This window comes from Hoplias malabaricus, chromosome 11 (assembly GCF_029633855.1).
Source record: "Hoplias malabaricus isolate fHopMal1 chromosome 11, fHopMal1.hap1, whole genome shotgun sequence".
Lineage (NCBI taxonomy): Eukaryota > Metazoa > Chordata > Actinopteri > Characiformes > Erythrinidae > Hoplias > Hoplias malabaricus.
This window is the reverse complement of record NC_089810.1, coordinates 35,695,727-35,717,078: the sequence shown is the minus strand read 5'-3', so window position 1 is coordinate 35,717,078 and position 21,352 is coordinate 35,695,727. Positions and strand designations below refer to the sequence as shown.

The 21,352-nt window shown below is 40.9% G+C and overlaps 1 protein-coding gene across 1 annotated transcript in view; it reads left to right on the top strand.

Moving 5' to 3' along the window:
* Positions 1–21,352, top strand: part of LOC136709894 (SH3 and multiple ankyrin repeat domains protein 2-like) — a 167,056-nt gene that overhangs the window by 77,501 nt on the left and 68,203 nt on the right. The window contains exons 10-11 of the mRNA XM_066685461.1: positions 5,096–5,162; positions 20,639–20,987. Of these exons, the coding sequence (XP_066541558.1) occupies positions 5,096–5,162; positions 20,639–20,987 (416 nt within the window). The remainder of the gene's footprint in view (positions 1–5,095; positions 5,163–20,638; positions 20,988–21,352) is intronic.

The following is a 21,352-nucleotide window of genomic DNA, read 5'->3' as shown; positions in this document are numbered from 1 at the left end:
ATACATAAAAAATATCTTTCCTGTACTTCGCTGAAATTCGTCTTTCGAGGGTGGTCTTGGAACGCATCCCCCGTGAAAAACGAGGGATCACTGTATTTAAAAAACACAGTAAAAATGGAAATACTTCATTATTAAGTTTTCCCATAGAGAAAAAAGTCTAAGAACCAAAATGAAAAGCATCTATTTCCAAACAGAGTCATTTTACAGGAGAAGGGAAAGACCTTTTTAACTTGTAATCATTTAAAAGATTTATTTCATTTAAAGAAGTAATTTTAGAGCACTTCTTTTGGTCCATTCATGATGCATTTTCAGACAACGTGAAGGACAGCTGCTGTGTTCAAATGATGTTATAATCAAAATATTAACACAAATGGAGACACATGTTTTCTAAGATTAAAACACTGACCTTTTTTCACATAAAGTGATGGACTAATGATAAATGGTGACATTAGTTAGGGGTTTCTAATAAAGTGACCAGCAGGGATAAGTGCCATGTACCATTTTTATAAATGACTGGTGGGATGTTTCAGTTTTTGTCACATATCCAGAAACATAAAGAATTGTGGCAGTGCTGTTCACTTTATGGCAATGTTATGGTTTATATTTTTGTGTGAAACCGTAATATCAGGGGCTCTAGTCGTTTCTCAAATAATCCTCATGGACTTCATTTTACAAAGTACCACAACAGATGGACACTACTCTAAAGCAGCAGCAGTGCTTTATAATTGATTAGGGCTGTTCAGCATGACGACTTAAACTCACTCTGTCAAGCTTTTAAAGTGTCTGACAAAAGAAGGTCCTTTGGGATGTCATGTCATTGCCAAGCTCATCCACCGTTTCTCCTGAAATGAAGGGTATTAATCAGGGGGTGTTCATCTTTACTGCAGTAACAACCTCTACTTTTCTGTGAAGGCTTTACAACACTGCATACTGTGACATAGTTCTGAGGATGTGGTGGAATTCAGCAATAAGAGCATTTGGGGTGTTGATGTTGGATTCTGGTTGGTTCTGGATCACAAACACAACTCCAGCAGCACTAGATAGAGCTGCACTTCAGATAACGCAGTTACGCTGCGCCACAGACTAGGGCTTTCAGGCTTGGCATTGTGAATTATGACAGTGGGTTCATGTGAAGCTCCTCCAGAGCATCTATTAGAAGTAATTACCTATGGAGATTCCACAAACTAAACCTTAATTCATTCAGTACGTATGAGTTCAGTAAAGTATTTAACAACAAGAATAACACAACAGCAATGCAACAAATAAATGCAACCCCATTTCCAGAGAAGTTTGAACACAATGTTAGTCAAAACAGAATTCAGTTGTGTGCAAATCATTTAAAGTTTGTGTTTAATTGAAAATGAAACAAAGACTTTATTTCAAAGGGTAAAACAGACAAATGCAGTTGTTATTGAAAAGTATTTTCCCATTTTGAATTTGATGCTAGCAACTCGTACCAAAAATAAATAATGGTGACAGAGCTACAAAAGAATGGTAAAGTTGTGCAATGTTACAAAAAAAAAAAGAATGATGTTAATTGGCGACAGGATATTGACTTGACTGGGTTTGGCTGAGATTTTCTGAAGTAATAATGAGGAGGGGTTCACTACTCTATGAAACCCTGTGTGAAACATAGTGAAAATAGTGAAACAGTTCACAAGTTACTTTTCCGAATGTAACATACTAAAGAACCTAGGCTTTTTTCATCCACAATACACAGCGGCGATTGCTCTAAGACTGCAAGGGAAGCTCAGCTTCCCCTAAAATGTAAAAAAATAAGAGATCAAATATATACTGTTGTGTGTACATGTCACTGAATAAATATGCACTATAATGCGCTCAACTTTTGTTCAGAATCAGCTTCTTATCACTGGTAAAGAAGCGGCTTTCCTCTCAATCATTCCCGCAGCTTCACAGTGCTTTAAACAGTGAGGACGCTGAGCGTCCACAGAGTTCAATAGCGAAGCAGCGAAGTGCAGCGAAACGAGACGAGTCATTGGATAAATGCTGGGTTTTGTCCCGCCCATCGGACGCTCAGCGTCTCTGGGGGTCTATGTGGCAGTGGGCTGGCCTCGGCTGGCCTGGACGCTCAGCTTCTGCATGATGATTGGATGATCTGTCTGAGGCTGAGTCCCTTTTTGATTGACAGCGAAATGAGCGAATCAGCGATCATTTGGTGTAAAGATCCGTGGGAGCACAGGCGGACACACTTCACATGGGCCAAGGCCGTTTAAGCAGCCTAGCTCTGCTGGCCATTGAGAGGACACTAGTCAAGTCCCTGGAAAAGACGCCTTGTTGGTACGACAGGGTCACAGATCATTTTTTTAAAAAGGAATGGAGGGTAGAATTTACGTATAAATAAACCGACACATTTTATGATGTAGGCCGAAATTGAGCTTCCCCTCCTTGAAAGACCAGCATCCGCCACTGACAATACATAACAGCATTAAAAGATTCAGAGAATTTAGAGAAATCTTTGTATGAATGAAAAAAAGCCCAAATATGATATTGGCCAGCTGTATTTTCTGTAGTGGAAATCACAGCATGGGCTCAGGAACACTTCCCAAAACCACTTTTTTATGTAAATACTGTTCATCACTGCATCCAGAAACACAACTACAAGAAAAAAACTGATATAATCAGGATCCAGAAACACAGCCATCTTCTCTGGGCTCAAGCTCATTTAAATCTAACGACAAGTGGGAAAGTGTCAAGAATTTAGCATTTATTTGTAACTCATGAATTCTTAGTTACAAAAGGAGAGGATTGATATAAATGCACAGTGTAAAAGCCAGCATCCATGAAGTAATAGGTGAGGCGTTAGTGCACGTTGCATTGGTGATTGGCACACCTTTGAAGGCACCGTTAATGCTGAACAATATACACAGGTTTTGGAGCAACATGCTGCCATACAGAGAACGTCTTTTCCCCAGGGATGGCCATGAGTATTTCAGTAAAATAAGACTAATTCACATTCTGTATGGATTTCAACAGCATGACTCCTTAGTAAAAGAGTCTGGGAGCTAAGCAAGTCCAGACCTGTCACCCACTGAAAACAACTGGTGTTTTATGAAAGAAAAACATAAACAGAGTCCCTGTGTTATTGAGCAGCTGAAATCCAAGCAGGAAATAACTTCACTTTTCAAAACTGCAGTGACTGGTCTCCTTAGTTCACAAATGCTTACAGAGCGTTGTTAAAAGAAGGGTTGATGATACACAGTGGTAAAGAAGCTCCTGTCCCAATTTTTTGGAACATGTTTCTGGCATCAAATACAAAATGGGCAAATATTTTTCAAACGACAGTAAACTTTATCAATTTAAACATTTTAATGTTGTCTTTGTTGTATTTTAAACTAAATATTTAAATGATTTGAACATCATTGCATTGTGTTTTTATTTACATTTAGCGCAATGATCCAAAGTTTTTGGAAATGGCGTTGTAAAACAATGGGGTAAATCCCCTGGAGACAGCCTCAGATTCACAAACAGAGAGGTGAAGATATAACTGAAGATGAAGGTGGTGAAGAAGATGATGATGTTGAGGATAAAGGTGAAGAATACAACGATGTATATGGTAGTAAAGATGAAGATAAGGGTTGGGGTGAAGATGATAAAGGAGATGGTGATGTAGGTGATGATGATGAATGTGAAAATGATAGTAGAGATGAAGATGGTGATGAAAACACGGATGAGGTTGAAGATTAGAGTTGGTGATGAAGGTGAGGAAGTGATGAAGAGGCTGATGAGGCTAGAGATAAGGAAGAACTTGATGATGATGATTGTGGTGGTGAGAATGAGGATGAAGATAGTGAAGAAGACGAATACAGAGATGTCGGAACCCCCGGATGCATGGAGAATGATTTAACCCTTTCACGTCCTGCCTCTGAGGACAGCTTCCCATTCAGAGGGAATGATGAGAGGGAGGAGGTTGCCATGGAAACCCAGTTTACTATAGGAGGAAAAGGGCAGCAGCAAAGTGGGAGAGATGCCAGAAACATCAGTGTTGGAAAGAGTAAAGAATCTTAGAGAATCCTTTGAAGAGAGTGGTGGGGGGGCAAGAGAGAGGGAGTGGGGGGTGGCTAAAAAGTGAAGAAATAATAGAAACAGAGACAAACAGCAGGTGAGAGTGATGGGAGAGAAGGAGGTAAAACTAGCAAGACAGAATGAAAGAGAGAGGCTAGAGAAGATGCCAGAGAGATACGAAGAGATTTTCAGGATTAACACTACTCCTCTATTACTGCTGTCTGTGTAAATGAAAATGACACCTGGGAAACTGAGAGGAATTTATTCCTTCACACTGTAGCTTTATTTTTATTATTCTTTAATAACAGCAGTTATATCATTTAAAGCCCAGCTTCCTAAAACAGAGGACTCACACCTGCTGTATGTGTGAAGCATTCAGAGAGAGAGAAAAAAGAGCAGTGAAATAAATAAGAAAATAAAGTAGACACAAATGAGTTTGTTTGTGATTTAGATGCTTTACCACAGGATCTGATCTGATGTCTGAGGTGTGAGACTCTTATTCACAGTCTCACAGACACAGGAAAGAAAATAACTGTTGTGTGAGAGAAGAATTAACAAAACAAGAATATAGTAACATTATAATATTGCATTAATCACTTTTTAAAATGTTGGTACCCAGTTACACAGAGGAAATATGATGTAAAGCTTCACTGCCTTTCTGCTCATGATATAATCACGTGTTAATTACATGTTTAAACACTGATCACTGATCAGAAAACCATGTATCTCCAAAATAGTAACTTAAGAGAAGGAAAAAATCTCATAATCTTTCAATGGAAGTCAACATAAAAGATAAAAGACTATATTCTGAGTAACTTTGGAGCATTTCTATTCGTTTCTCGATCATGAAAATGAAATGGAAAAGCATGTTTTTCTGTGGACAGTGACAATATATAAATACACAGATAGATACAGACAGATGGATGCATAAATAGATAGATATACATGCTTTTCTCAGACTTTCTGTGTGTGTGAGAGAGTAACTCCTGAATAACACCCTTCATTCCTAAAAGAATGTTAGATGAGAGTCTTTTTAGTTTATATCTGATTTAAGTGAATGTTGTTTCTCCAGGTGGCAATCATTGCTGGAAACTTTGAGCTCGCTGAGATGATCAAGAATCACAAAGAGAGCAACATTGGTGAGTTGGAGCTCAGTTAAAACTTTTTTTTTTTTTTACTTTTTTTATTATTGAAAATGAGGTGGGAATTAAGGGTGGTTTCCTTACCTCCTACACAACTTACATTGTGCAGTTTCTGCAGTGCTGAGACTGAAGTAGCAATAAGAGAGGCTATATTCATCATATTACAGCTGAGTGGAGCATCGCAATAATTTTGAAGCTGTAATTTTAAGGTGGGGCGTCACGGTGGTGTCCAGATCCAGGGACCTGGAGGTTGTGGGTTCGATTCCGTCTCTGGGCGACTGTATCTGACTGGAGTGTGGTGTGTTCTCCCTGTGTCTGCGTGGGTTTCCTCCGGGTGACTGTCTGTGAGGAGTGTGGTGTGTTCTCTCTGTGTCCGCATGGGTTTCCTCCGGGTGACTGTCTGTGAGGAGTGTGGTGTGTTCTCTCTGTGTCCGCATGGGTTTCCTCCGGGTGACTGTCTGTGAGGAGTGTGGTGTGTTCTCCCTGTGTCCGCGTGGGTTTCCTCCGGGTGACTGTCTGTGAGGAGTGTGGTGTGTTCTCCCTGTGTCTGCGTGGGTTTCCTCCGGGTGACTGTCTGTGAGGAGTGTGGTGTGTTCTCCTTGTGTTCACGTGGATTTCTTCCGTGTGACTGTCTGTGTGGAGTGTGTTGTGCTGATGTAACAGAAGTAGAAGTTAGTATTGTGTCCTCCCAGTGAGTTGGTCTCCAGTGAAATTTAGGGGTGGGTGCATGTTCCATGGTGTTCTCTAAGCATGGACCATACTTGGTCCTATACTATACTCTGAAAAGTGTGTGTATGTATGTGTATGTTCAGTGTAGGATCTGAGATTTGATTGGATTTGTGTTTCATTTTTCCCCCCTCTGACCCTCCCTCAATTCTATTGGATTACAGACCTCACTCAGCTCAGAAAATAAGAAAATACACACAATCCACCAGAGCAGAGAGAGAGAGAGAGAGAGAGAGAGAGAGAGAGAGAGAGAGTTGTGTTTAGTGTAATGTAGTGTTTAACAATCTTATTGTTATTATTTAATAAATATCTAATATTTAATCATTACATTCTTTTAAACTGATTAATGAAATGGCTGATTCTATTATTATTATATTATATTATATTATATTTATTTATTTATTTATTTTTAATTGAATGATTGATTACTCAGATAACTGGCTCATTACTTAATTACTCAATTAATTAATACATTTTTCAAAATATATAACAAATATATGTTCAGTTTAATGTTTACGTGATTAGGCAACACTTACTGAAACAGTCATGACATTAAGGCCAAGCTGAATGAGAGAGAGAGAGAGAGAGAGAGAGAGAGAGAGAGAGAGAGAGGGTTAGAATGAGCCATCTATATCAGAGAAGCTGTATACAAAAAATATAAGAATAAAAATGAAGATAAATTATATAAGGATAAATAATAACTCTTAATTATGGTTAGATATGTTTACTCATGCTAATGGCTATCAATAAACAAATCGGTTCATTTTAACCAGTGGTAAACTATGTTAATTATTCAGCCAGATAAAAGAGAGACTGCACAAACTAAACCAACAACAACAACAACAACAAAATACCCCAACAAATAAATAAATAATGGGTAAAGAAATAAATAAAGAAGAGGTAATCCGTGATTGTTTCCCTGAGCGGATCCACAGCTGTCCGCACACTCAACAAGGCTGCTGGCTGCTAGCAGTGTTTCGCAGGATTAGCGGGTCGGCACCATGAGGTCCGCTCCGTCCACCCGACCCTCAGCAGCTGTGGGGCTCAGTTTTACGGACCCACAAACCCTTCCATATCCCGGATTATCCCACAGCTAGACCACGGAAATCTTCAAATTCTGTGATGGGAATTTTGGCTGATCCAAGATTCTTTGGCCATGGGATCCGCCTGCTGCATGCCAGAGAAAGGTGGTATGTGTGTGTGTGTGTGTGTGTGTGTGTGTGTGTGTGTGTGTACTTGGTAAAGTTACTGTCCTATCAGTGATGTAATGTAACACAACCAAACTCATGCTGGACTCATTTCCCGTTATTCCACCTTATCCAGTCTCTTACTACATAACAGATAAGGTTGGATGTAACCGTGCTGTTACCTGCCGTGTGTGTGTGTGTGTGTGTGTATGTCTGTGCTCTTCAGGTGTAAATTTCTGACCTAAAAATTCAGAAATGCAGTAAAGTGTGAAATCTCATCCTAAATATTTGTTTTTATGCCATCTATTACTGATGAAGTGTGCTGAATACAGGAATATGAATGGGGAGCTATTAATAAGTGGAATATAAAATCAAATTAAATATCAAAAATCAACATTGAAAATGGAATATTTACATTTTGAATATATTTTTATATGTATTCATAATATTTTATTCTAACGTTAAAAAGCATGTCACATCATGCTTTCCTTGAGAGTTTTTCGGAAGCATTTCTGTAAGAAATTGATGGGATTCAGCCACATAAACATTAGTGGGGTCAGGTATTGTTGATTAATTCTGGATCACAAACCACCACTCTAGCTTGTAAAAAAGCTAGAGCACTGTTAGGGGTTTGGTGTGTTCTCCCTGTGTCTGCGTGGGTTTCCTCCGGGTGACTGTCTGTGAGGAGTGTGGTGTGTTCTCTCTGTGTCTGCGTGGGTTTCCTCCGGGTGACTGTCTGTGAGGAGTGTGGTGTGTTCTCCCTGTGTCTGCATGGGTTTCCTCCGGGTGCTCTGGTTTCCTCCTACGGTCCAAAAACACACGTTGGTAGGTGGATTGGGGACTCAAAAGTGTTTGTAGGTGTGAGTGTGTGAGTGAATGTATGTGTGTTGCCCTGTGAAGCACTGGCGCCCCCTCAGATTAATTGAATTTCCTTCAATTTACAAAATGAAATGGTTCCTGTGCGTCATTACAGTTTAATAGTAATTTATTCATTAATTCATTCATTGTCTGCCTATCCAGTTCAGGGTCGCGGCGGGTCCGGAGCCCACCCGGGATGATTAATTGACCATTTAATAAGGCTTATTACTGTTTATCAAGTATCGTGAATGAATGTACCCTTAATGTAAAGTGTTACCAAATAGTCACTATATTTAATATGATCTACTGAAAAGTTTAATGAATGTAGTAACTGTCATTTAATTAGTAATGATTTCAGTTTCATAATTGTAATTAAATAATTCAGAAACGCTGCTGTCTAGTTTGAAGACGTTGGTGTTCAACAGTAGGTGGCATCAACAGTAACAGCTTCTACTCTTATAGGGAATTTAATGGTATCTAACCATAAGAGCTTTAGTGTGCACAGGCACTGACGTTGTATGATTAGTTCTGACACTCTTAGAGATATTGGATTGAGTTCTGCTGCTTCACATCCCAGTGCTGAGTGGTTTTAGAGCCCTCCTGCCCATACTTGCCATTGTCCATGGATCTTACAGTGAAAAACTGCCAAACTGTGAAAATAAAACACTGTATCCTTTTTGTTTGAAAACATTTTTTTAAAACTGCGAAATACTCTAAATACACGTGTCAGCCAAAACACTGCACATTTCTTTACAGGAAAAATTACATCATTTCAATATTAAACACACTTGCACTGTGTTTATGAAGGAAATATTCTTTAATATCTGTATAACAAACAACATAGGAATGCTTTGCATGTATTTATGTGAAAGATAATGGGTGTTGCCCTGTGAAGGACTGGCGCCCCCTCCAGGGTGTATTCCCACCTTGCGCCCAATGATTCCAGGTAGGCGCTGGACCCACCGTGACCCTGAACTGGATAAGGGTTACAGATAATGAATGAGTGAATGAATGAATAATGAGTGATACAAGTGGCCAAGGAGTGGGAGGAGCTGGCACTCACGGGGGAGGTCCCAGCGGCCCAGCATTCCTTGCATTGGTGGGATTATTTTGTGCATTTTGTGTGTGTACATTTGTGTTGATGTTTGTTGTTGACATGTGACGAGGTCTGTGTTGTCAGGGGAGTTTACTGTAACTTTATTCAAGCACTGGAGTGGGGCTCCCCCTGAATCTCGTCACACGACAAGCCCAAATATACGGCCTGTTCCCTCACTGCTTCCTGCACTGCGCCCTTTTAAGGGCTGAAAAAACATCTTTTCTCACAGTGTGCTTTTGGACATATATTGTAAGATATTTCCCAGATGTTGTTATGGTTTTGGATGAAAGTGAAAGAGTTGAACTAGTGAAAACACTTATGAGTGAAACATATTTACACTTTTAAAGATACACACTTCCCTTTTTCATCAGCGATTTCTCATAAATCCCACAACTTATAAAACAATTCTGTTTGCTTCATAAACCTAATCTCTGATATGATCATGTGACAGGGAGATTGAAGACATAAACAGCTCAATAACGTGGGTTTTCTTCACGTTTAGTAGTAGTTCATATGGGACACATAAGCTGCTCTACCACGGATTATGACACAATATGAATAATGAAGTCAATGAATTATAGATATGAAAGGAAACATATTTTTTTTTCCATCTGGGACTGGAAGAATGCCCTCATACATAAAGCCTATAGAGAAACACACACTCACACACTTCAGCTGACCTACATACAGCTTGGAGCATGTAACGGAAAAATGAGATATTGCAGATACAGCACGGATATAGACCCTGTCAGTATATAAGAACAGCACGTCCAAAACTTTGTAGACTTTGTACCTCTGACATCACAAATACAGTTCAGAGAGTATAATCAGACTATTCTGAGATTAAAGGTAGTAGGTAATATTTTGAGAATAATGTCAGAGGGCTTATATAGCGTAACACGATAGGAAACAACATTGAATGCTCAGGGTTCACAGGTGCAGGGCGTGGCTAGGAAATAGAGTGGGTAAAAACACATAGCGAATAAAACAGAACTGAACATGTGATGACAACCTGACACAGGCACAGATTATAAAATCTGAAAAAAAGAGAGTAAAATCAGAAAAAATCAGATATTAAAGTCAGAATCACTGAGTTCTCTCTCTGTGTGTGTGTGTGTGTGTGTGTGTGTGTGTACTACTTATCTGTACATTCTACCATATCTCTAACCCTTACCAGTACCCTAGTCCTATTCCTAACATTAAAACATGTCTTGGCCTTAAAATATGAAGACGTACATTGTTAGGGCCCCACAGTGTAAATGTGTAAACAGATTTTGTTCCACATTATGGTCATTTCCTGACGTACTTTGTGCAGATGGAGCTCAGTAAACAGGCAGAGAGTCGAGTGCATAAATATAGTTATGTGTGTTTTTTCTCGTTTCTCTGCTAAGCTTCTTTAAAGATGATTGACAACTCTGTGTATTAAAGAACGAGTAGTGAATGAGTGCTAATCTGAGAGAAGCTTGACTCAAGACCGCACAATCAGTGTCCTGCATGTCCACACACAAGCTCCTTATAAACTTAAAACCAATTATACTGGAGCATCTGTGAAACTCAGAATGTGTGTAAATGTCTAACAATAGTTTGCCATAAAATCGCTAGCCAAGTTAAAATAAAATTAGAAGCGCATGAGCAGTTTTCGTCAATAAAAACAAAAACGAAACACAGTGGCAACATGCTGGGAATGTGCACCAACTGTGAAAATCCAGTTTAAATTTATCGGCATGTATTCCATCAGTGTTAAAGAGGAATTAAACACACATTCATGTCTGTTATGATCTATAGGTTACAGTGATCATCCATTTCATTATGAACAACTCGTTGTTTCTACATTCACTGTTCATTCTCTCGGCTCCACTGACCATACAGAGGCACTTTGTAGTCTGTAATCTGTTGCTGTCATGTCCTGTGTTTGTTTTCCTCACCATGTGCTCATTTATCACATGGCTCTGTTTATTCTTCCTGTCTCCGCCCTAGTCCCACCTTAGCTCCGCCCTCTCGTCAGAGTCTCCTTTGTAGTCCTGCCCTCTCGTCAGAGTCTCCTTTGTAGTCCTGCCCTCTCGTCAGAGTCTCCTTTGTAGTCCTGCCCTCTCGTCAGAGTCTCCTTCGTTGTCCTGCCCTCTCGTTAGAGTCTCTTTTGTAGTCCTGCCCTCTCGTTAGAGTCTCTTTTGTAGTCCTGCTCTCTCGTTATTGTCCCCCAGGTGTTCATTGTCAGTGCTCTGTGTATATATAGTCCCTTTGTTTCAGTGTTCCCTTGTCGGTTCTTGTGTGTGTAGGTGTGGTCCTTTGTCAGTTGTCTTACACGTTGCCACCAGTTCAGTTGTTATGTTCCAGTCCTAGTTATGTTCTACTAAGTTTTAGTTTGTATTCTTGACTCCATGCTTGTGTTTGTTTTCTGTTTGTTATTGGTTTAGTTTAACTAAATATTCCTTGCATGTACATCCACATTCTGCCTCAATTGTGACAGTTGCTCTGTATACTTTTATTTTAATGCTGTTATATGGGGATTTTTGGTTGGTGGACTATTTTAGGTACAGTTTTTAAACTCTAGCACCAATGCTGTGGCTGATCCACTCTGTGTCTGATGTATCTGTGCAACCCATACTAACACCACCACGTCAGTGTCACTACAGCGGTGAGTATGATCCTCTGTGGGGGTCCTGATAATTGAACAGGGTGAAATCAAACAAAAAAGTATGCAGAGCAACAGCTGGACTACAGTCTGTATTTGTAGAACTTAGGGCTGCACAATACAGCCAAAAAGTATCATGATATATTTCTTAATTTTGGTCAATACAATAGAATTCTGATATCGATAAATAAACAGAATTAAATCCTCTGAAAACTTCCAAGAACAAACAAGAAACATGACATCACCATCAAACATAAACCTACTGGCATTGTCAGTAAAAATATTTTTAAACTAACTTTTTGAGTGCTGAAATTAAATGCTGAAATAACGTCAGCATGACAGTAATGACTGTCTGTGAGGAGTGTGGTGTGTTCTCTGTGTCTGCGTGGGTTTCCTCCGGGTAACTGTCTCTGAGGAGTGTGGTGGGTTCTCTCTGTGTCTGCGTGGGTTTCCTCCAGGTGACTGTCTATGAGGAGTGTGGTGTGTTCTCTCTGTGTCTGCGTGGGTTTCCTCCGGGTGACTGTCTGTGAGGAGTGTGGTGTGTTCTCCCTGTGTCTGCGTGCGTTTTCTCCAGATGCTCCGGTTTCCTCCCACAGTCCAAAAACACACGTTGGTAGGTGGATTGGCGACTCAAAAGTGACCGTAGGGGTGTGTGTGTCTGTGTTGCTCTGTGAAGGACTGGCGCCCCTCCAGGGTGTATTCCCGCCTTGCGCCCAATGATTCCAGGTAGGCTCTGGACCCACCGCGACCCTGAACTGGATAAGGGTTACAGATAATGAATGAATGAATAATTGTTATTGAAACATTTTATATTGCACTATATATTGATATTGAATTATCGCCCAGCCCTAGTAGAACTACAAAGTGCTCCTGTGGACACTGGAGCTGAGACAATGGACAGTGAGTGTAGAAACAAGGAGATGGCCATAATGTTATGGCTCATCGATGTATTGTGAATGAGGGAAGTACTGGTGCTGTACATTGTGAAACATTTACAGTGGCCCAGTTTCAGCCTGGTACTAGAACATAGAGAGACAGAGAGAGAAAGAGAGAGATGAGAAACAGGAGGAAATGGATAGACAGAGAAAGAGATAGAGAGAGTGAGAGATGACATACAGAATGATAGACAGAAAGAGACACTGGGTGAAAGTAGAGAATGTAGATGCAGAGATACTGAAAGAGAAATACAGGGAGAAAATGAAAGAGAAGGTGGAGAGTGAGAAGGAGAGAGACCTACTTCTGGCTTTTGATGACGTAAGCAAGAAATCCTGTGATGTATTTATTAGAAAATAAGTGAAAGCTGATGAAACAGAAACGAATGATGATTTCCTGTGGAGATACATGTCTGAAGGTCTTTGTAAAGTTCTAATACTGTGTGTTCTATATGTGATTTTACATGTTTTTCCGCTTATGTCCTCAATATCAGAGAGTTCTCCTGGGTTTTAAACGTCCTTGCAGAGCACACAGCACAGTTAACCCTGTAAAGTCTAGAGCTTTTACTATAATAATGGGGAATTCCATTATTCCTCTCCACAACCAGAATTACCGCCACCAAACAAGGATGTGGGCCTCTGCTGTGCCCACATCCTTGTGATCCGCTGAGGGCCACAGTAAGAGCTCATAGAGGCCACTGGTGAGCACCGCTTTGATCAGCAAAATGAAAAGTAGGACATGCTGCAAAAGGTTGTGGACCTCCATATTGCAAATTCACCATTTGGGACTGCTCTAATGAAGCAGGGAGTAGACCGCAGGAGGTAGAGGTTAGGAAGAGAGTAGGGAGCAGGGAGTGATTTAAGACTCAGTCTCTGACTGGATTTGTGTCATAATAATGTTTACAGAAGGACATTTACATGTGTAATTTTGGATCTGATAACTGTAGTGCAGGGGGTTCTTAACCTGGTGGTCGCATCCTCCTTATGAGCCTCGGCCCGGACCCAGGCTGGTCATGAGAACAGCTCTACCAAAAAAAAGAGGTCAGGAAAAGAGAGGAAGGCTAGATAAAAAGGAAGAAGAAAAAACATTAAGAAACAGAAAATCAGGCAAATTGAAAGAAAAAGTCTGGGAGGAAGGGAGTAGAGTGGAGAAACGGAAAGAACGGTGAGAAAGAGAAAGAGGAGATAGCGAGCGTGAGAGTGAATGAAAGAGAACGAGTGGGAGGGTCTCACGCAGCACCATTTTCCACGTGTTTCTGTCTGTCCCTCTTTCAGCAATAGTATTAAGAAGGGGAGGGGTTTGTGTTCTGTGAGTGTGTGTGTGTGAGAGAGTGGTAGCGAGAGAAAAAGAGAGGGAGAGAGTGTGTGTGGGGATGAAGTCGCTCCTCAGCGCCTTAAAGAAAGAAGGTAAGAGGGGTTTTAATATAAATTCAGGGGTGTGTTCAGAGATGCAGCAGGTTTCTATTGATGATGTTGTTGTATATGTTTATTGTTATGCTTGGAGTTATTATGTTTATTATCTCTTTAGATGAGCAGAGCATGTGCATGTGCTTCTCTATCTGTATCTGCATCTGTTAAGGTTTAGCGGCAAAGCCAGCTGAAAATATGGGCTATGAATCAATGGAAAATAACATTTTAATTTATTAACATAAACACTTATTATAAATGTGGTGATCATTGGGGACAGCATTTTATTTAAATCTGTTTTTTAAAAGCAGTGGATATAAAAATGCACACCCATACACACCCATGTTTAAATGCCAGGGATCTGTGAGGTGACTTCAGATTTATTTCCAGGTTTAATACGAGTTATAATGTGTACTGCACAGTTAAAAAAATAACACACCCTCTAATAATTGAAGATATGGCTGTGTTCTATTATTATATTTAATCTCATGTTAAATCGTTGTCAAGGCACAGAGTCATTTTATGTGGCTCTGTTTAACCCCGTATTTGGATCAGCTGTAGGTCTAGTAGCATTTTTCTGACATTTACATAGTGGCATCTTACATCAAGAAGTGGATAAATTATGGCACCACATAGACTTTAGCAGGAAACTTTAAGCAAACACAAAACAACTGGTCCAAGAGGTTGCCAAGAGGCTATTGCAACTTTACAGCAGCTGCAGGAATTCCTTATTTGTCTCTTGAGCTCCCCCCTACCTGCTGCTAAGTGTGATTTACGTTTACTGTACTGTCCTGAAATCAAGTCTCTCACACACCCCAATCTCCCGCTCACTCACATATACGTGGACGGCTCTCGGGGCTTCTGCTAACATACTCTCTCTCTGAGACACACACACACACCTCTCTCTATCTCTCTCTCTCTCTTTCACACACACACTCACACAGCTTCTGAGTGGAGGGATGTTCAAATCGGTCACAAACGGATCTCAGGGCTTCAGCTAACACCTCCTTTCCCTGTTACTTTCTCACAGGTAAACACACACACAAGCCTCTTTCTCCCTCTCTCTCTCACTCACTCACTCACTCACACACACACACACACACACACACACAGCTTCTGAGTGGAGGGATATTCAAATCGGTTGCAAACGGCTCTTGTGGTTTCTGCTAACGCCTCTTTTCCCTGTCTCTCTCTCAGACTATCACACACAAATCTCTCTCTCTCTCTCTCTCTCTCTCTCTCTCTCTCTCTCTCTCTCTCTCTCTCTGTCAAAAGACATGTTTTGCTCAAAAACAACACAACACTCACTGAAGACCACCATACCCACAGTGAAGCATGGTGGTGGCAACGTTATCCTTTGGAGCTTTTCTTTTTTTTTTGTGGGGAGTATTATTATTTCCAAATATCAGTCAATTCTGGCAGTGGAACAATGGAAGAAGAAGGTCAACATTTTGGAATGGCCCAGGAGGGCTCTGAACTGAATCCGATTGAAAATCTGTTGGTTGACCTGAAGAGGGTTATGCACAGGAGATGCCCTCACAATCTGAGAATAAAGCCTTCTCAGCGGAGGAGAACCTGTTACTGATGTAAAAAGGAAAATCCCCTGATTAATGCCCTTCATTTTAGAAGTGTTAGAGGAGCAGGTGTCCATATAGTGTAGGTTTTGATTGCACACATTCGTCCTATAAGCACTGCACATTTCTTGGCCATGGGCTTTTCCTAGGATTTTCCCCCTGATCCAGGCTCTGATCCTCCACACTAACAGACTCTTAATGATATAAGTTACACTGAGCGTGCTCCTGGTTACGTAAGTCCTGCTCTTTCCTGACTGTGTGATTATTAAAGATTTCTGATTGAGGATTCTGCTCTAATCCACATCCAGACTCTGAGAAATCACTCACTGTCATCTGGAGTGTCCTCAAAAACAAACATTGTGTTGCTGGAGAGGGTCTCTTTTTCTAAGAAGGGCTATGATTTAATAGAGAAGGACTCTTTAAATAATCACTGTTAATCGATTCTGTGTATCATTTAGTCATTTGTTAAATTTTTGGTGTACTTGTGCTTTAGTGTAAATGTTGTATGTCCATCCATCCATCCATTATCTGTAACCGCTTATCCAATTTAGGGTCGCGGGTGGTCCAGAGCCTACCTGGAATCATCGGGCGCAAGGCGGGAATACACCCTGGAGGGGACGCCAGTCCTTCACAGGGCAACACAGACACACACACATTCACTCACACCTACGGACACTTTCGAGTCGCCAATCTACCTGCAACGTGTGTTTTTGGACTGTGGGAGGAAACCGGAGCACCCGGAGGAAACCCACGCAGACACGGGGAGAACACACCAACTCCTCACAGACAGTCACCCGGAGCGGGAATCGAACCCACAACCTCCAGGCCCCTGGAGCTGTGTGACTGCTGTGTGTATTTCCAAAATAGTTATTTTGGTGAGACAAATTCAAATAAGCCACTAACAGTGTCATTTGATTGATTATTGATTATCCTGTGTATAGATGATATATATAGACAGGGAATGACAGTAGGACCATGGAAATGACTCGTGTTACAGTGGAAATGGGTGTATTGTAACCATGGTAATGCATGTAGTGAATGCATGTAATGAAGGAAATAGGTATAGTGTAACCATGGAAATATGTGTAGTGTAACCAAGGAAATGGGTAGAGTGTAAACATGGAAATGGGTGTAGTGTAACTATGGAAATATGTGTACTGTAACCAAGGAAATGGGTGTAATGTAACCAAGGAAATGGGTAGAGTGTAAACATGGAAATGAGTGTAGTGTAACTATGGAAATATGTGCAGTGTAACCAAGGAAATGGGTGTCATGTAACCGAGGGAATGAGTATAGTGTAAACATGGAAATGGGTGTAGTGTAACTATGGAAATATGTGTAGTGTAATCAAGGAAATTGGTGTAGTGTAAACATGGAAATGGGTGTAATGTAACCAAGGAAAAGGGTGTAGTGTAAACATGGAAAAGGGTGTAGTGTAAACATGGAAATGGGTGTAGTGTAACTATGGAAATATGTGTACCGTAACCAAGGAAATGGGTGTCATGTAACCAAGGAAATGGGTAGAGTGTAAACATGGAAATGAGTGTAGTGTAAATATGGAAATACCTGCAGTGTAACCAAGGAAATGGGTGTCATGTAACCAAGGGAATGAGTATAGTGTAAACATGGAAATGGGTGTAGTGTAACTATGGAAATATGTGTAGTGTAATCAAGGAAATTGGTGTAGTGTAAACATGGAAATGGGTGTAATGTAACCAAGGAAAAGGGTGTAGTGTAAACATGGAAAAGGGTGTAGTGTAAACATGGAAATGGGTGTAATGTAACCAAGGAAAAGGGTGTAGTGTAAACATGGAAATGGGTGTAATGTAACCAAGGAAAAGGGTGTAGTGTAAACATGGAAAAGGGTGTAGTGTAAACATGGAAATGGGTGTAGTGTAACTATGGAAATATGTGTAGTGTAATCAAGGAAATTGGTGTAGTGTAAACATGGAAATGGGTGTAATGTAACCAAGGAAAAGGGTGTAGTGTAAACATGGAAATGGGTGTAGTGTAACTATGGAAATATGTGTACCGTAACCAAGGAAATGGGTGTCATGTAACCAAGGAAAAGGGTAGAGTGTAACTATGGAAATATGTGTATTGTAACCAAGGAAATGGGTGTAGTGTAGTGTGGTTTAACATAAAAGTTGTTGTAGTATAACTATGGAGACGGGTGTAGCGTAACCATGAAAACCAATATATCCCATTCATCCATATATGTGTAATAGTTGTAGCTCTGCTGGATGTTTACCAGTCAGCACGGGTTATAACTGTATATTTATTATATGTCAGCACAACTGGAAGATCACTGTGAAAGTTTGAGGGACACTGAAGGAAAGTGTAAACTGTGTGTGTGTGTGTGTGTGTGTGTGTGTGTGTGTGTGTGTGTGTGTGTGTGTGAGAGAGATACGTGTTTCTGGAGAGAGAGGGAAGTCTGTTATGGCTGAGTGGTGCCCAGCGTTAGAGAGATCAGTGATTTCATCATGATCACAGTAATGATGACCACAGAGCTCTGGGCCAAATGTGCACTCACTCACTGAATCATGTGTGTGTATGTGTTTGTGTGTGTGAGTGAGTGTTTGTGTTTAATGGTGCTGTTAATCAGCCTAGTAAAGCCATCAGCACTGCTGTGTGTATCTGAAAACATTAGATTTGACGAAGTGTGTTCTCTGGGGTGATCTGATAGTTTAGGGATGAGTTGGAGAGCTGTTTGTGATCCAGAACTAATCATCCAACATCAGTACCTGACCTCACTGAGGTTTATGTGACTGATTTCCATCAAATCCTCACAGACATTGTACAATCTGTAGCGTAATGGAGAATCTAGAAATGTTGAATTAGCAGGTGTCAACCATTTTTTGACAGTACGGCGTGTTAGTTCTCTTTCTTGGATAAGTTGGGATCTCTGAGCCACACTGTTTTTTAAAGTGGACCATTTTTAAAGCCGTGGTCATTAATCATGAGGTCAAATGATATTCCAGTGCCCCAGATCCTCTCTATACACTCACAAGGACGAGTGGAGAACCTCAGCATAGTGTCCTCTCTCTGACTTCTGAAGGAAAGCAGCGCTTTATTCCTAAACTGGAGGCTATTTTTAGCCTCTACCTGCTCAGTGCTGAGAGCTGAGACTAGAGAAACACAGGGCTTTTTAAAACCGCTCTTGTGTGTGACAGCTCCACACAAAGCAGGGAGGGGTATCAGAATGCACTTCTGAGTGAATTGCTTTTCCGTCGTCCTCTGAAGATTATCACAATCACTGTGAGGTGTGACTCAAATTCTTTTATTTTTCTTCTCTTTTTCACAGCAATTTTTTTAAAAGCGTGTCTCGGGATATGTTTATTCCAGAATGATTTGCTTCTCTCAGGATCAAAGCAGAAAATGTGTGTTTTTAAAAATTTGTGCATTTTAAAATTCAGCATTTTAGCATTTTGTACATCCTCTGTTCTAACGGCATCTTTTGCTTTCTGTGTGTTCTCTCTGACGTTCTAGATCAATGCACCCTGAGAACCTGTGCATACTCTGTTCTTACTGCAGCTTTTGTGTTCTCTGTGTTGTTCTATCTGACGTTCTAGACCAGGAACATAATGTATAACCTGCACTGTGATCAGTGCCATATCCTGCACATTGAAGTAGCCTTGTAGTTATAGCAACATTTTATGCAGTTAACAACTCAATAGCAAATCAATTTACACTTTCAATTACATATCAATATCTTTCAACAAGATTTAAAAATAGTATAAATAGAATACTCTAAATAAAATGTAAATAAAGCTCCTGATGTCTTGTAGTTGCAGTGGAAGTTACAGCTTTTCCATAACCAGCAATCTGGTTGACTCTATTGCTGGAGGGCGGGGCTTTATCTGTTAACAGCAATCTGATTGGCTGTTAATGCTGAAGGATGGCACTTTATCCATAAACAGTATCCATGTTCAGCGTTATGAGAATTCATTTATTCATTCATTATCTGTAACCCCTTATCCAATTCAGGGTCGCGGTGGGTCCAGAGACTACCTGGAATCATTGGGCGCAAGGCGGGAAAACACCCTGGAGGGGGCTCCAGTCCTTCACAGGGCAACACAGACACACAGATACACATTCACTCACACACTCACACCTACGGACACTTTTTGAGTCGCAAAAACGTGTTTTTGGACTGTGGGAGGGAACCGGAGCACCCGGAGGAAACCCACGTAGACACAGGGAGAACACACCAACTCCTCACAGCATTATGAGAATTTCAGCCTTTAATCTTTCCCTTATTTTTTTTTTCTGGTTTTAACACAACACTGTCGTCCTGAAAGTGTCCCAAAAGAACTTTTGTCACGTCCCATGGGCTGTTTTCATTGGCCCCAGGTCCGTGGAGTCTGAAGCCCTGCCCTGTGTATGTCACTCAATCGAGTCACAGTGCTCATTATAATGCACAGATCTGATTGGATGAGTAGCCTCACATGTGATATGCAAAAATGCATGTGATTAGTCTGGTATTTTCCTGGAGAATTAAACATGAACTGTAATGACTAGAAAAGTCACACCATTTAAAACAAACACACTGTTCTCAAAACAGTTTTTCAGTTACAGGGCCAGGTCCGGATCGGACAGCCTCTGGGGCAAGGCACGGACAGCGGTCTGACTATCTGTGACCCTAATTCTAGACCAATAAGTCCTGAGAACCCTTGCATTCTGTGCATTCTCTGTTCTAACTGAAGCTTGTGGGTTCTGTGTGCTGTTTTATCTGTTGTTCTAGATCAAGAAACCCTGGGAAACCAGACAAAATGGAATCAAACTGTTACACTTCCTCCAATGGATCACTTCATTTAGAAAACTCATTGCATTTACACATTATATAATAGATGAGTGTGCATTTGTGAGGGGAGGGGGGAGGGGGTTTAAACCTTTCTAAGTAGTGTATTTGTCAGTGCATTGTTAAATAATGTATTTGGTTTTGTTTGATAGTCTGCTATTGTGTATTTTCTGCTGAGTATTCTAGAACTTTAAATTATTAATAGTTTAAGTTCTCTTTCTCTCTCTCTCTCTCTCTCTCTCTCTCTCTCTCTCCTTCAGTGCCTTTCCGCGAGGCCCCAGCATATTCGCGGCGGCGGAGGGGTCCTCAGTCTGGTGGTCTCGCGGCCCCTCATGTGCTGCTGCGCTCCAACAGCGATAATAACATCAGTGTGTGTGGGGGGATCCCTGATGTAGCCCCAGGGCTTGGTGTGTGTTTGGGTACCCCCGATGTGGCCCCTGGTTTTGGTGTGTGCGCCCCCAATTCGGCCCCCAGTCGCAGCCTCTCACCGCAGCTGCTGCAGCAGATCCAGTGGAACCCCAATGGCACCGTGAGGACGGGGGGCCGCGGAAACAACCAAAAACACCAGTTACACACCAGGTCACCATCACTCAGCCGTCTGCAACACAGGTAAGTCACTTTACCCACCCACTGAATCAGGGGGTGCAGGGGGAGGGACCAAAGCTATTTTAATGCATTAATTAATAACACATTAGTATGATTTTACATGATTTCACAATTCAAAATCACATTGACTTGCAGTGTGACCATGGAAATGGGTTTAAATCATGCATACAAACACTGAAGAGTATGTATGAGAATAGGTATAAACTTAGAATGGAAACCCCAGATACTAAATGAAGTATGTCTTTAAATGTATCACCCAACCAGATCTGGATAAAGAATCACCATAGAACTGGATGCAGTGTTGCCATGGAAAATGGTGTGGAGTTAGCAATGAAAAAGTAGCAACATAGCATGGCCATACAAATGGA